This window comes from Lygodium microphyllum, chromosome 3 (genome assembly GCF_053477565.2).
Source record: "Lygodium microphyllum isolate KBCC chromosome 3, Lygodium_microphyllum_v1.1.10, whole genome shotgun sequence".
Classification (NCBI taxonomy): Eukaryota; Viridiplantae; Streptophyta; class Polypodiopsida; order Schizaeales; family Lygodiaceae; genus Lygodium; species Lygodium microphyllum.
Window position 1 is genome coordinate 17078240 of NC_141137.1, and position 16999 is coordinate 17095238.

The 16999-nt window shown below is 37.7% G+C and overlaps 1 protein-coding gene across 2 annotated transcripts; it reads right to left on the reverse strand.

Annotated features, from left to right (window-relative positions):
* Window positions 1–12596: 12596 nt before the first annotated feature.
* Window positions 12597–14993, reverse strand: LOC148038096 (uncharacterized). Of its 2 annotated transcripts, XR_015689031.1 has the most exons (3): window positions 13927–14993; window positions 13733–13841; window positions 12597–13316 (listed from the first exon to the last, which is right to left on the reverse strand). XR_015689031.1 is itself a non-coding variant. In XM_087668876.1 (2 exons), the coding sequence occupies exons 1-2, from the start codon at window positions 14806–14808 to the stop codon at window positions 13806–13808; spliced, it is 918 nt and encodes a 305-aa protein (XP_087525002.1). In that variant the 5' UTR covers window positions 14809–14993; the 3' UTR covers window positions 13384–13805. The 2 variants fall into 2 exon arrangements, 1 of the variants encoding a protein (XP_087525002.1); XM_087668876.1 differs by lacking the exon at window positions 12597–13316 and having other exon boundaries at window positions 13384–13841.
* Between the last annotated feature and the right edge of the window lie 2006 nt (window positions 14994–16999).

Below are 16999 nucleotides of genomic sequence, written 5' to 3' on the forward strand. Positions count from 1 at the left end.
GACTTACAAAAGTGGATAACATGAACAAGGGTAGCTGATATGTAAGGAGACTGTTGATTTATTCCTGGGTCCAAGAGCTCTAGTACTGGACATGGAAGTGATGAAGCACATGATATTTGGGGCTCAACTAGATGGCATAGTGGTAGTGAATCTAATGATGGAAGATACAATGCTCAAACTTGGATTGGTTGATGAAAAGGACATCACAAGTATTGTTTTAGATTTAGCTAATCAACAAAAAGTGACATCTTTAGGTCTCTTACGTCAAATCCCCACTATGATTGCGGGTTTAGATTTTAATATTAACCTTTTTGTAGTGTGACCTATTCAAGGAGCTACTTTATACCCAATTCTCTTAGGTAGACCTTGGCTATTTCAGTCTTGATGTGACCAAAGCTTGCACAAAGGAATTATAATGATAGGACCCAAACATGACATGGTGCAATTGAGGGTTGTGGTCAAGGAGTTCTTGCATGAATCTATGGAGGAGAGTACATATATTAATCAACCCACAGACCTAGGACCTACGATGAATGCAATGAGAGATCGGAGACTAAACAAAACTATGCTTGGTTATATAGGAATTTGCATCATCGAGCCTCATCAGATAGGGATAAGACAACAGTCAATATGGGGTATCAAAATAATGTTACAAAACCCTTAGGAATGGGGGAATACTATGTACACCATTCTTTAGAATATGAGAGTAACAATGATGTACCTAACTGGTTGACTACATCTGATATTTGCTCGTCTAGTTTATTATCCATTTCCTTGGAAGAGGAAAATGTTGAAGATGAATGGGAAATTACTAGGTTAAATGTTGAAGGCTTAGTGAGGGAGTCTACTACGTTATTTGCTAGTAGGACACAAGAGCAAGATCATTTAGAGGATTTCTTCTTTGAGTTTAACTCTTGAGAGATCTCACAAGAAGAAGAATTAGAGGATAAACTAGAGGAAATGGATGATGTAATGGACAATCATGAATATATCTCAGTTTTGGAGGTTAATGAAATGGTAACAGAGGATCCACTTACCATATCCGCTTCTCTAGAAATGGACGAGATTCCATTTGGGTTTGATAAGTTACCTTATTCTATTAATAAAATTTACTTCTAGTATTGGAGAGAGAATGTGAGAATCCCATGATAATAGGGGTTGTAGGTCTTTCCAATTTCTATCTTCTAAAAAATATAATTATGATCCTCCAAATGGAGAGGTTGTCTCATGCTATGTTATAATGATAGATTGAAAAGAGAAATAGGAGATGATCTCAGTTATAATAATGAATTAGTGGGGATGCCTCAAGGTAATGTGTCTTATTCCATTAAATGCACTAGAGGATGCAATTTTACCTAGCAAAGATGATCCAATAGATGATAATGATCTCATTGAGCCACTACTGAATGAAATCACTTAACTTTAGATAGATAAAGTTGTTGCAGAGCATGAGGCATTAAAGAACAAGAAGTTAGCTCATTCTTTACAATTATACTATAGCAAGAAGATGATTCGTATAGAAGTTATAGTGAGTCAAACTGAGACCTTAATGAGAAAGTATTACAAGAGAAGTAAAATATGGAATAAGTACAATTTTAATTAGAGGAACAAGTGGTTGTTAGGGATGCAACAATTAGTGTTTTACAAGTACGAGTAAGTTTGATAACCATCAATGTTTCATATTTAGGAAAAGAGGATGAAAAGATTACAATTCCTACCTATAAGTGGCCAGGGGCTAAAAATGCCCCTTGGATCTATCATCAACTATGTTGTGTGTAATTCAAAAATTGAGACAACGCATTTTGAAGTGGCACCTAACAAGTTTTACTATTAGGGAGTCGATTACAAGGTGGAGAAATTAGAGGATATCCTTAAGAAATATTCTCATGTGTTTGCATGGAGCTATGCTGATTTGAAAGGTATGAAACCTAAACAATGTTAGCATTACATTGATATTGAACCTAGCATTAAACATATATGCCATCATAAACAGTGCACAAATCCAAATTATGTGGGACTTATATATCATGTTGCATACATTGCATGGGTTTTACATATAGTTATGGTCCCTAAGAAGAACTCCAATAAAATTTGCATATGTGTGGACTATTGAGCATTGAATAAGCATACTCATAAAGATCATTTTCTAGATCAACTATTAAATCGAGTGGCAGAACACCAATTATTTTCTTTTTTGGACAAACTTAGTAGCTATAATAAGATCCTATTTAATCCAAAAGATCAGCCCAAACCTACCCTTGCTACAAAATGGAATACCTTTGCCTACAAGGTGATGCTATTTGGTTTATGTAATGCAACGTGATTGTTTTTCAAAAAGCAATGATGGTAATATTTCAAGATTTTCTAATCAAATGGATGGAAGTCTTCTTAGATGACTTCTGTGTGCATGGTGATGAGGATGATGATGATGATGATATGGTCGATTATTTAGAAGAGGTGTTTCAACATTGTGAGGAGTTTCATTGAATCTAGAGCAATGTATATTTGGAGTACCCCATAGTATACTATTGAGATGTGTAGTTTCTTGTGATGCCATTGCGATGGATATGGCAAAAGTTTAGAAAATTGCTTATCTACCTCCACCCCAAACTTTGAAGCAATTACAAGGGTTCCTTGGTCATCTAAACTTTTATCAACTATTTATTGAGTCATTTACAACAATAGCTTCAAGCTTATGATTGGGACTCCATGTGCCAAACTACATTTGAGAAATTGAAAGCTAAATTGGTTGAAGGTCGACTTTGGTCTCACCTGATTGGACTAAAGAGTTCCATATCTTTATTGGTGCTTCTATGGATACAATGGAGGTTGTCTTGTGCTAGCACAAGCAGATGATAAAAACATCGATAATCCAATTTATTATACTAGTTGGAATCTAAGTGATGCAAAGAGAAATTATACCACAAGTGAGAAAGAGTGCTTATCAATGGTGTTTGCCACTATCACTAAGTTTCAATGTTATTTATCAGGCAACAAGTTTATCTTCTACCTAAATCATGAAGCCTTGAAGTATTTACTATAGGATGAATATTACTCTTTTAGGAATTTAATTTTCAAGTAATAACTCATACGAGACGATTGCATGTTCTTGCAAATCATATGTCTTCATTAATTACAAATGATAAAGAGAAGGGTGTAGATGATGAGTTGCATGATGCTCAATTGTTTGTAGTTTCTGCCACAATACCTTAGTATGCTGATATTTCTAATTTTCTTGGTGCAACTAAATATACATCAATTGCAATTAAGCATGAACATCGTTGTATTTTATTGCAGTCATGATCGTATATGTCTTGATGTCACACTATCTATATAAATATTTTCCTCGTAAAGAAATCTATCGAAGGTGAATTTGCAAAGATGAGATACAACAAATCTTAACTACTTTACATGATGAACCTTGTGGCGGACATTTTGCAGGAGATTTAACCACATGGAAAGTTCTTTTTGATAGTTATTGGTGGCTTACATTATATCAGGATGTTGTCATGATGCCTCCCTGGTCCCATGGGTCCGCAACGCAGAAATCCGCACAAGTAACATGGTCCACGGGCATGCACCACCGTGTTGCGTCTAGAATATGTAGCAAAAGACAACTTGAAAGATATGCCAAGAAGATGCCGTCGCATCATAGCATGCACCCTTTGTGTCGTGTTGCATCACAAGCCATCATGCGTTAGATATCCCTCATGTGTTGTTGCTCGCTCACAACATGTGTAACATGTTGGTCTAACTTGCACTTGGGAAGCTTGGAGCTTGGAGTCATCGGATCGTGCCATGAAAGAGGTCTGGGCTCACAAGGATCCACTTTCAACCATCTTGTACCCGGGTCAATTCCACCTCTCCTCATGAGTCTCAACTCCCAAGAGTCATGCCGACTTGAACTCGGAGCAGGGGCCCGATTGCCTTGACCAAATAGAGAACCTTGCATGCCGAGAGGCAAAAATGATGGTTGTTCCATGTGGCACATCCACCATGGAGGAGGGGAGGAAACATGGGGTTGCCTAAGCCTCACACTCCCTTCCCTCATAATCTAGCTCCCTCACCCCGTAGTGTCGAGTCATGCTTGGATGCATGTTGATAGCGCCAGTCCTCACGTATGAACCAGGACGCTCTGTGCCTTCAACTTGTCTTGTACATAGTCCCCCTTCATGAATATGAGCTTTGCCCTCAAGATCGGCCATTTCGCAAACATTGGTACCATGTTGTGTTGTGAGGAGTGCATGTCGAGTTGAGAAACTGTGTTGTGACACGACGTTTTGTGAACTTGCGAGATGCCTCATAGGGGTCGAAAATGCAGCTTGCAAGGGATTCCATGGGCAAACCATCATAGATGCATATGCCTATTGTAGGAAGTGCAATAAATGTCAACATACTAGTAGACCAACTAAACACCCTACCATACCTTTAACTCATATATTAACACTTATACCTTTTGAGAAGTGGGGTATAGATTTTTTCAATCCCATTGATCCATCTACATGATACCATTCTAGTCGGTACATTTTGATATGTGCCTAACTATGTCACCAAATGGGTGGAAGCTAAAGTACTTAAGAATAATTGTGGAAAAGATGTAGCTTTATTTCTTTACAAGAATATTATCACTCACTCATGTTGTCTGTCAGAATTGATTAATGATCATGGATCTCATTTTTTGAATAGTTTGATTTTGGAATTGATGGATCTCTATAAGATTAAACACCGAAATTTTACACCCTATTATCCTCGCACAAATGGTACTGTAGAAGTTACTAATCACATTCTAATGATAGTTTCAACCTAAAGAGTAGCAGATAATAGGTGTGATTAGGATGAGCAATTACCAAGAGCACTTTGGGCATATCAAACTGTCTATAAGATGACGATCAACAATACACCTTTTAATTTTGTTTATGGGACTGAGGCCATATTTCCTATTGAATTGGAAGTTCCTACTTCGTGAGTTACATTATCTAATCGCCTTAGCGAGAGGGACTTTCTAACTACTCACAGATGTGTAAGCTAGTTAAGCTTGATGAAGATTGTATGTTTACCTTACAGCGTATCGAAGCACGTTCTAAATGACCGAAAGCTTGGCATGATCGACACTTGAGGCTTAAGGATTTCCAAAAGAATGATTTGGTTTTATTGTAAGATAATTGCTACTATAAATTCCCAGTGAAACTTCATATATGGTGGTTAGGTCTATTTAAAGTCAAAGAGGTTTATGAAAATGGCTCATTCAATATTCAAGATTTAGAGGAAGCACATGAATCATTTCGCATTAATGGTCTTTGCTTGAAATCTTTTGTGACTTAATTCAGAAGTATGAGTTGGATAGAGTAGATAGATAGACTTTTTCTTTCTAACATATTTTGGTATTTTACTTTGTTTTGTTGTGGGGTGGTGTTCTTAATAGGTTGTAGGTATTGACCTTTTATGAATGGATACTCTTACTCCTTGTCTTGATGTTGACAATTTTGATATTGTTCATATGGGACCTTACAGTATTCCTTGATTTCAAATGCATGACACATTTTTATATTCTCTAAGGGGTGAGGCATGGTGTGGTTCTCATTTTGAAGTTATTTTTTGTTTGTAGTACCATCCCCAATTTAGTTGTCACCCTTGACACTGGTATATTTATGTGCACACACAACTCTTGTGTTAGCAATGTTGCATTTATTTTCGACACTATGGTATCACTACCATGCAAGAGGCTATTGGGTATACTTATCAAGGCCACAACTATGCAAGTGTATTTTCCCCAAAGCATGGCATTGCCTAGTTTAGGATGGATAGAGAGTAGTATGAGTTTGCTAGATATCAAACTATTGTCTATCATTTAACTCCATCATATATTGATCTCGAGTTGGATGACAATTATCCATATTGGGCTTATATCTTTTCAGTATATGGATGCGACTAAGGGCTATTCTTTAGGATGTTAGCCAATGGCACTTATGCCCTATTTTGATGAGGCCCTCTATAGCTCCACTTCGTGAGATGATTAAGAATTTTAGTGATGTACCTAATGATGCTTTTGATATACTTGATGTGAGAGCGATAGAGGTTCTTTTGTATCATCCTATCTTTTGTACTTTGACTTATATGTTTGATGTTGATAGTTTGAATGATTTTGGATTGTGACTATTATTTGTTTTAGATTATTTAAGAGTGTGTGTTTATTTTTGTTTAGATCTTTTGTCTTCATAGCTTAGTTTACATTTTGGTCTAATAACCAAAAACTTTTTTACAACACCAACCATTGAAACTATTATGTTTTTCATACGCATTAATTTAGTTAGTTTTCACTTAGTTTGGTAGTTAGGTGCACACACAGTTCAATTTATCTTTCAATGCAGATTTCTACTTGTATGGACTTGGGGACCACTTTGTTCTAACACATTGTTACCAGGTATATCCTCACTTTGCTTTGTTTTGGATTTTCATTACTGCACTTTACATATTTTAGTTTTTTTGTGTTATGATAAGACTAGTGTACTTTTGGATGTTAAGTTACCAAGGAGAGCAATTTTCTGATCTATGCATGACTGTGTACTTTCCAATCTAAACTGGCTGACTAGAAACCCACTAAAGTGTATCCCTTATGAAGTTGCTTGATTTTTTGCTAGGATTTGCTAGGCAACAATGCATCTCTCTACGAAATTTATGTGATTAGCCTGGATGTTGCTACTAATTGGCTAGTATTGCTCTCTTGATTAAGTTTCTCGAGAAGAATTATTGAGCTAAAATGTTTGTGGGTTCAATGGTGAATAGTAAATGCATAAGTACATTATGCTTTGTCAAGAAAGAGAGAGAAACACAACCCAAAATGGGTAACTCAAGACTTGGGGAAAAAAAAACAACCACGACCTGAAATTCCAAAAAAAACGACTCAAAAAAAGATATTAATCTTCTCTAAGGTCCTAGTAGACTATAGGGATTTTCTTAATGGGTACCCTACGTCTGATGCCTTGTATCTCTTTGGGATGGGACCTTTTCACAATGGATACAAGCAATTCTTTAAAAAAACACAAACACACACACACTAACCTCTCTCTCGTAAATGGAGCTAGAGGTAACATAATAACCATATTACATATTGTAATTCGTTAATAGCTCGACACATTGCTCCTTATTTCATGGTAGGTTAGCAATTTTGCCCTAATGACTATATCTTGTGGTTCATCCTACATGAATTTTGTTGAGATTTAGTATTGCTTTTGTAAAAGTAAGTAAAGTTTCTGTCATGGATATTCGGCCAAGAGAGTAGCATAGCACTTTTGCTTTGAGCAGGTTTTTGTTGTCTAGCATCTCTTATGCTTTTCTCTTTAGTTGGATTCTTACTAAGAATGTATCATGCCATACACATCTATGAAAGGTGAGTTAGTATACTTGTTTACTTGTCACATTCTATTCAGAACCTATTACTTGTTAGCATATACTCATTTTCTTTGTGTACCTTGTAGGTTGGTTGAAGATATTGTTGTACTGACGATGGCATTCATTGCTTTAAGGGAAAAAGTTTTTTTTTTCAAATTTCTCAAATCGCTCAATATGAAGCCTTCATGGAGGCTAAAGCCATTCTTAAAGCAAGAAGCGATTTACTACTTGCTAGTTCACGAGAGCTCACTAAATTGGTAAGGAAGAAATGATAGCTAAACCATAGACAAGGTTATAAATACACCATAAATGTGGAAAGGTGCAAGAGGAAATTGATTCGAAGTGTGAAAATTTAAATATTGAACAACCAAACAATCAAAAATTTAAGGATGAATTGTATTGTAAAGAGAGGAGTTGCTCAAGAGAGAGAGAGGGACCAAGAATGTGGGCACCAACATAAAGGAGTATTGTTGATCATTTGTTGCATCATTCTCACTCTTTTTCAACATCCATTGTGATTGCAAACTATCCAATCCATCTCCTTTCTCCCTCTCCATTCATGAATGTCATTTTATCACATAAAGGAGAAAAATTGCAACATGAAGGTCAAATTAAAATATATGAGTGTGAAGTGAAGGAAGATTCAAAGATGTAAAGATTATTGGCGCAAAGGGACATGAGCAACCATCAACACCATCAAATACACCTAATGGCTTTTCTTTCTTTCTTTAAACGAGTACTTTGTTTTGTAGTTAAAATTGAAGTGAAATGATAATTTTAAATGGGAGATAATATTGCCAATATTGCTCTTTTGACTTTTGGATATCAAACTAAGAAAACAAAGTTTAATTGTTGCATTGTATGGATTGAAATGATGAGGAAATGACAAAAAAAAAAGTCTAAAAACTATATTTTAGGCCCAGAATGGAAAATATCAAGAAATCTAAGTAATATTAGTAAGAATTGAATTAAACTAGAGTTAGAACACATGCTGTGGGTTATATCATGACAAGAGGGTTTGAAAGCAAGTCTAGCCTCCCCAAGATTTTGAAAGCTTGAAACTACAAGCCTACAAGCTAGAGTCTATACAACTTAATAATATGGAACTAGGAGAAAATAGGAATTATATGAAATAAGCAAAAGTCGTGTAACTAGCTTGACAAGTGGAGCATCAAGTGAAGTTTGGATCGCCTCTAGACAATCAAACCTTGTAGGTTGATTATTTTACTTTGGTGATTGGCACAATCAACCTATTAACTAATTACTATTAGATTCTTCAACGATAAGGCCTTTGAGTAGTGAAAATTGGAATGTGTTTATGTTGTACAAAAATTTGTACGTGCTCAAATATATCCAATTAAAAGATCACAAAATCGAGCCAATTGTGTTTAAAGCAAAGATGTTTATAAACTGTCTAAATAGTACCATGTCTTACAAAGTTGCGTTAACATCTTCACATTTGGCACTTCCTTTGATGAGTCCCCTACAAATCTACCAAACCTTAACATTTACTCTCAAAATTGTCACCTCAATATGAGCCTCTATACAAGGGGGGCAATGCAAAGTGATGCTCCCCTAACATGGAATATCCATTGGTATGCACTAGATGTTTTCTTACCCAGCATCACCTTAAGAATGTAAACAATTGCCCCTCCATTGTCACATCAGATTGGCACCGTAAGTATGTAAACAATTGTTTCCCCATTATCAAGTTCATCCCAACTTGTAGCTATTTTGTAGACTCTCTTGAACTAGCCTACTAGACATCACCTAATTTTTAGAGTGATATGTGCTTGATACATGCATGTTACATGTAATTTCTACACTTACAAAGGATATAATGAGCACTTATTAAATGCCACAATTCGTAGACTTCCCCTATCCATAACTATTCCCATAAAATTGTCAATTACTTGCTCCTATTATCAAGTTAAGGATGAATAGCATTGTAAAGAGGGGAGTTGCTCAAGAGAGAGGGACCCAGAACGTGGGAACCGACATAAAGGAGTATTGTTGATCATTCATTGCATCATTCTCACTCTTTTTCAACATCCATTGTGATTGCAAACTATCCCCTCTTCCATCTCCTTTCTCCCCATTCCATTCATGAATGTCATTTTATCACATAAAGGAGAAAAATTACAACATAAAGGTCAAATTAAAATATATGAGTGTGAAGTGAAGGAAGATTCAAAGATGTAAAGATTATTGGCGCAAAGGGACATGAGCAACCATCAACACCATCAAATACACCTTATGGCTTTTCTTTCTTTCTTTAAGTAGGTACTTTATTTTGTAGTTAAAATTGAAGTGAAATGATAATTTTAAATGGGAGATGATATTGCCAATATTGCTCTTTTGACTTTTGGATATCAAACTAAGAGAACAAAGTTGAATTGTTGCATTGTGTGGATTGAAGTGACGAGGAAATGACAAAAAAATAGTCCAAAGACTATATTTTAGGCCCACATTGAAAAATATCAAGGAATCCAAGTAATACTAGTAAGAATTGAATTAAAATAGAGTTAAAACACATGTGGGTTATATCATGACAAGAGGGTTTGAAAGCAAGTCTAGCCTCCCCAAGATTTTGAAAGCTTGAAACTACAAGCCTACAAGCTAGAGTCTATACAACTTAATAGATATGAAACTAGGAGAAAATAGGAATTATATGAAATAACCAAAAGTCATGTAACTAGCTTGACAAGTGGAGCATCAAGTGAAATTTAGATCACCTCTAGACAATCAAACCTTGAAGGTTGATTATTTTACTTTGGTGATTAGCACAATCAACCTATTAAGTAATTAATGTTAGATTCTTCACCGATAAGGCCTTTGAGGAGTAGTGAAAATTGGAATGTGTTTAAGTTGTACAAAAATTTGTACAAGCTCAAATATATCCAATTAAAAGATCACAAAATCGAGCCAATTGTGTTTAAAGCAAATATGTTTATAACTTGTATAAATAGTACCATATGCCTTACAAAGTTACGTAGACATCTTCACATTGGGCACTTCCTTTAATGAGTCACCTACGAATTTATCAAGCAGTGACATTTACTCTCAAAAATTGTCACCTCAAGATGAACCTCTATACAAGGGGGGGCAAGCAAAGTGATGTTCCCCTAACATGGAGTGGCTTCTCGTGTTGACCAATAAGCCTCTTATATGTGCTGTTTTCTAGTGTGAGATGAAACCACTATTTGCATATCCATTGGTATGCACTAGCTGTTTTTACCCAGCATCACCTTAAGAATGCAGCTTAAGTATGTAAACAATTGTTACCGCATTATCAAGTTCATCTCAACCCACAGCTATTTTGTAGACTCTATCTTGGACTAGCCTACTAGACATCGCCTAATTTTCATAGTGCTATGAGCTTGATACATGCATTTCACGTGTAATTTTTGCACTCACAAAGGATATAATGAGCACTTATTAGTAGATGCCACAATTCGTAGATTTCCATTGTCCATAACTATTCCCATAAAACTGTTCATTACTTGCCCCTATTCACAACCCACAGCTATTTTGTAGACTATCTTGAACTAGCCTACTAGACATCGCCTAATTTTCATAGTGCTATGAACTTGATACATGCATTTCACGTGTAATTTTTGCACTCGCAAAGGATATAATGAGCACTTACTAGATGCCACAATTCGTAGATTTCCAGTGTCCATAACTATTCCCATAAAACTGTTCATTACTTGCCCCTATTCACAAGTAGCTAATCAAGTCATAAGTGACAAGCCCAGCCTGAGGAGAGGAGGGGGCAGAGCCAGGCACACCTATAGATAAATAAATACTGGCTACAGGATACAAGAACTACAGCTTTTTGACAACAGCATCCTGAAGACATGAGCCAAGGAATGGTCATTAAAAAGTCCCACGTTCTGATGCACTACGAACTGACATGAAGGAATAGAGCATGCCCATCCTTTAGCTATCACTGCCCAATCCCTAGTAATATTTTTGTTATGTGAGCTTGACATCCTAACCAAGCGCTGACTAGAGCATTTAGGAACCAAAGCATCTTGATAGTCCTCTGCACGAGTAAGTAGAAACAAGGTCAACTAGGAGCCTAGCGAGCTGCTGCTGCCCCAGATGTCAACTTTTTCATCCAAGACTAGACTAAAACGCAATTCCAAAAGCGGATGATAGACACACAGATGTGAGTTACCCTTTCTGCTTACGAAGGTCCTGGGTAAACCTGTGAAAAAGGGCTTATACTTTCCACCCTGAAAGACACCCCAAATAGCTGAAACCGGTTAAAAACAAACACCGACTAGTTGCTTTCTGCCAAAGCCAAAGGAACCTTTTGACTCTGTGACTAGGCTTGAGCTACTTCAAGAGAATAGCCATCTCAACAGAGATCAGAAAATAAAAGGATACCAGGATGAACCTCTGGAGTGTACATCAATGTAAGACCATAAATAGACACAGCACACATCAGCAGACAACAAACATCACTCAGATAAAGCAGGAAAGACCTGAAGCCCCAGAATACAGATTCCGAAAAGGTATACAGGATCTTGAATGCAGAATTGCAGTGTTTTCCCACCCTTTTGGGTCTGATCAGCACCTTCACAGCAAGTAAAACCCATCTTTAGATTCCAGCCTTCAGTGACCAGTCTTGCTACAAGAACGTACAACATTGCTCTACCCTTTAGACCACCAGGCACCAAATCAGTGCTGAGATTAAGGCCGAGACAACAGACCCCCTTACCTTATTTCTTGGCTGGAGCTAGCATTGGAAGAAGATGGAGAGGACTATGACGAGAGGCCAGTCAATGTGACATATATACCATGTTTCATAATGAGAGAGGGTTCACAAAATCAGACAACAGCATTTCCAGGAGATGTAGTGGATACATCAGTTCCTGAGATAAACTCTTATAATCCATAAGACTTCAATTCCATGAATAAGTTGATCATGCAGAGGACACACTATCATCATTATTATTTTAATCAGTGGAATTTCAACGGTCAATATTACCAGATACATATTGAACCACAGAAAGCAGAAAAAATGAGGCCTTCCCAAACATCATTCATGTGCTGCTCCTGCAGTATCTCAAAGACATCATGACAAGATTTACAGGATCTGATGCAATAATTGGCAGCACATTATGATAAAAAGATTGTTAGACTCAGAAAGACTTGTTTACCATCGATCTGAGTTTGTTGACCTATGAGTTGTGTAGGTACATTTGTACTTAGGTCGTGCTCAGGTAGCTATCAACTATGCTGATATAAAGTGAATGAAATGAAAGTCCAACTCACTTTCAAGACAAACTCCCACCCTAGAAAGGTTCTTTTGTTTGATTTGCCTTGATAACAGTCTAGTTAATCATTAGTTCTCACAAGCCTATCAACTAGGCTAGTACAAATGTAGGAAATAAGTCCAAAATCACTTTCAACATGATGAACTTGCCAAGCAATTAACTGTGGAATTGTAAATATAGCCTAAGCCCTTTGAGGACCTAGTGTGAAGACAATACCAACCACTAAAGCTATGTTCCGAATAATAATACTAAACTATACAAACTCTGCTACTTCAAGTGGCACCTTCAAAATTGATTATGCCGTGAGAACTTATGAGTTGCACATTTCATAACAGGGGTTCAAAAGTACTCCCTTCTAGTCATCCCAAATACAAGTACCTATGAAAAAAAGATTCTGGCAATTCTCCATCTCTCTAACTCTTACCTTGACTTTCTGTGCAAACTTGAGCACCTTACAACCCCAAGGATTGGGTGCAAGCAGTACAAAATAGTTCCAATTAAGCAAATAGGTGCTCGCAGACTTGGCTCAAGAACTCCACCCCTTAACCAAAGAGTAGACACTTGCAACCTCAGCCCAAAAAGTCCATATTATATTGCATCGATGCCACCGTACCCATAATGTCCACAATCCACCCGCATCTATTAACACAAAACTTCTATTAAGATGTCAACTTGAAAGCACAATGACTATGATAAGGGCAGAAAGTGCATAAGTTGATAAATTTTACTCAGACAACACACTACTTTTCAAATCAATACATTTTCACACTACTGTATCTACAATAATCAATGCAAAATGAGCCTAGTTAAAGCTCAACAATTTAGAGACATCCATTAAGTTATACGAATGGAAACTTGAATATCAAAATTGTTGTGATATAAACATACATAGTTACTTGCAGTACCTTCCAGACACTCCTAATCGTTGACACTAGTCATCTAGGCATGAAAGTCCAATCATTATGCTAGGCTCAATTGGAGCTACCTAGAGGCACGCCTTATCAATGCCAAAACTATTTGCATACACTCAGAACCACCAGGGTATAAAAAGGGACCTTTCCAATAACGAAGACTACATGCTACATTGGATACTGATTGTTGAACAGCAACCCTCCTGCATGAAACAGACTAGCTGGCTCCAGAGGCTGCAGCTGCAGCAGGGGCCTGAAAAAACAAGATTCAAATCAGAAATATTGATAAGTTACACGGCTACATGCAGCAAAAGGCATTAATTTTCCTGAAGAAGTACCTCTGAATCTGTAGGTTTTTCCTTCGCAGGTAGGTTTAGAGGTGAGTCATAACCTAAAGACAGTTCACCTCTGGCTTTCTGAAAAACCACAGACCGCGGTGTAATCTTAAAGAAGCACTCATAAAGCTCTTCATGATCAGCTTTAACAGCTATGCAATCCTCTCTCCTACAATTTGGCCTACTGCAATGCTTTGTTGGAAATGCCTGCAGGATTGCCAAAGCTATTGCCAATGGAGAGGTATCAACTCCCGCAGTATTAACAACCAGACTCTCTACTGCAGTAGCTACTTTCTTGCACAAGTAGCCAGGAATGGTAATTGTTCCACGAGTCGCATGTTCAAACGTGAGGCCCTGCTCGCTTTCTACAAGCAGTTTATCAAATTCTGCTTGCTCCATATTTTCCATCCCCTTACGTGCAGAATGGTACACGTATACGAGGAAGAACTTGCGCAGAGCACTGTACTCGCGTTCGGCACCTTCAACAAAGCTAGCAGTGAGCTTGACAAGCTCTGAATGGATAGCAATCCGTTCGGCAGTGACTTCCTCTTCTCTTTGCTTGATAAAGGACACGAGGCGTGTTTTCTCGAGCTCGGTGGCGGCCTCACCTTTCTCGAGCCTGGCTTTCTGAATGCGGAGGTCATTCGACATGATGCGGAAGTCGGAGAGGCGGGACTCCATGCGGCGGACCTTGTTGTCAACCTGCTTCCAGTCCGGGTGAAGGCGCAGGCGAACGTAGGGCCCAGGACGCTTGGCATCGATGTTAGCCTGGATGGCAGCCAAGGTCTCCGCGAGGCTCGTGTCGGTGGTAGCGTAGCGCCTGCACATCAAATGAAAGATCTGGTGGCGTCTCCGTACGAGGCTAGGTCGCAGCAAAGCTTCCATGTCTGGCTGGGGCTGGTTATTAGGCCGTTGTTTGACGGGAAGACCTTACAGGGACGCACACCTGCATAAACCCCGGCGACTGAGAGCCAGATTAGGGTTTAACACCAGACATACGCCTCCACAAGTCTCTCGCGGAAAGTATCATCTTTCTTATTTGTTTACATTCTTAAGGTGATGCTGGGTAAGAAAACTGCTAGTGCATACCAATGGATATGCACATTGTGGTTTCATCTCACACAAGCAAATAAGAATGATGACCCTCCACTCATTCTTTTGAGTAAGCAGATACTTCACACATAAGTGTGCTTTCGTGAAACAATTATCGTCCTTAATGAACTCCTTCTCCATGGGTTGCATGGAAAGGTGATTATTCTTGCCAAAGTGCTTAATATTTCGGAGCAAAAGAGTGAGACTATTGGATCATTGTGTAAGGAGGTGTATGAGGTTTTTGAAATGTAGGTCAAAAGTCAGATTTTCCCACTTCCATAACTTAAATTTTTTGTCATGTACCTGTATTCCTTGCTCAAGTTCTACATGTTGTGATGTGTTAACTTTTATATGGTATCGGAGCTCAACTTGGGAGACTTGGGCAATATTGGGACGTCAACCAAGGTGTGGCTTAAAGGAGAGTGTTGAAAATACAATTTCCACAAGGATCTACTTCGAGTTTATCTTCAAAGACACTACGTTAGGCTAAGGAAGTAGTCCACTCGTGGATGGACATTGAGAGAGGATGTGAGATATACTCAATGCCCCACCCTCAAAAGGTGCCACCAATGATTTATGGTGCTCGAAGTTGTAAGGCCCCCAATATGAGGAGAAGCCATGTGTGAGCTCGAATATTGGTTGGGTTCTAACTTATATGTCAAATGAGACCTATGTGATTAGATGGCAAGAAGGTGATTTGTGGGTCTATAGCCTTTGGATTAGAAAGAGTAGTTAAGCTCATAACAACTTGTGACGCGTTACAATAAGCTACAAGGTATGGGAGTATTTCTTCGAGTACTCCCATCTTTGTGGGCTATAAAAAGGAAGACCCCCTCAAAGTCATGAACGTCTATTTTTCACCCTATCTTTCACCCAATGAAAGTTATTCTAGCCACCCTTAAACTCTTCACCTAGATTCTATCTAGATTGCTATCTAAGCTTCACAGTGGAAGCATACGGCTAAACAGAGCTATATTGTATCAATTTGTTTGGAATAGAAAAAAAATTATATTATTCTCTAATTTATTATGTACTCTCTATTCCTTTTTCAAATTATGTATGTTACACTATGTAATTTTTAAATCATATCATAGCCCAAGGGGCCCTGACAATTGAAGAGTATGCAAGAGACAAGGGCTTCAACATAGCACGAAAAACATATAATTGCAAATTGTCATGTCAATAAGGATGATAAAAAGAACACACATATACGATAATTAGTATAGAATTTTCATCATCCTTATAAACAGATAAGCTAGCATCTGAGGCGCTTCTTTTGAAGTTTATGCTTAAGAATAACTTATCTATCCATTGGTACAATGCTCCATGGACTTGTGTCGGCCCATAGAATGCCTTTTTAGCTTATAAACTTTGTTCTTAGAATGGGGGCCCTCAACCCCTTGTGCTTGAGCTACATACATCTCCTTCTTGAGCTCACCATTCAAGAATATTTACTAAATATCCATTTTGTAATTTGTTCGCTTTTTATGAGTGACCAATATAAGTTTTATGTGAATGTCGATCATTTTCACACTTGGAGTGAAAGATTCTTAAAATCCAAGCCCTTCAATCCATAAGTATACTTTTCTAAGATTTCATTAGCCTAGTACTTTATTTCTAGACCCACTTAGTACTAATAACATTCCTCTTAGCTAGCCAATCCACTAGCTTCTAGGTGTCACTCTTCTTTGTGATGTCCTACTCAACTTGTATAGCTTATCCTTGTGTTGGGTTTACAAGTCTTTTTTCCAAGTCAATTAGCACATTTACTTCTCTCATAATTTGAGCACCACCATCAAGGCCATATTGACTATGTGGGCTTTTTTTTCTCCTTTGTTCTTTGATATCTCCTTCATCTATTTACATTTTCCTCAATACATGTAGGCCTAGAATTATTTCGACCATAGAGCTCCTTTACCCATCATGACAATGGCTTTTTTTGTGCCATGATGGCAGGTTGGTAAACTTTTCATTCGTTATCCAA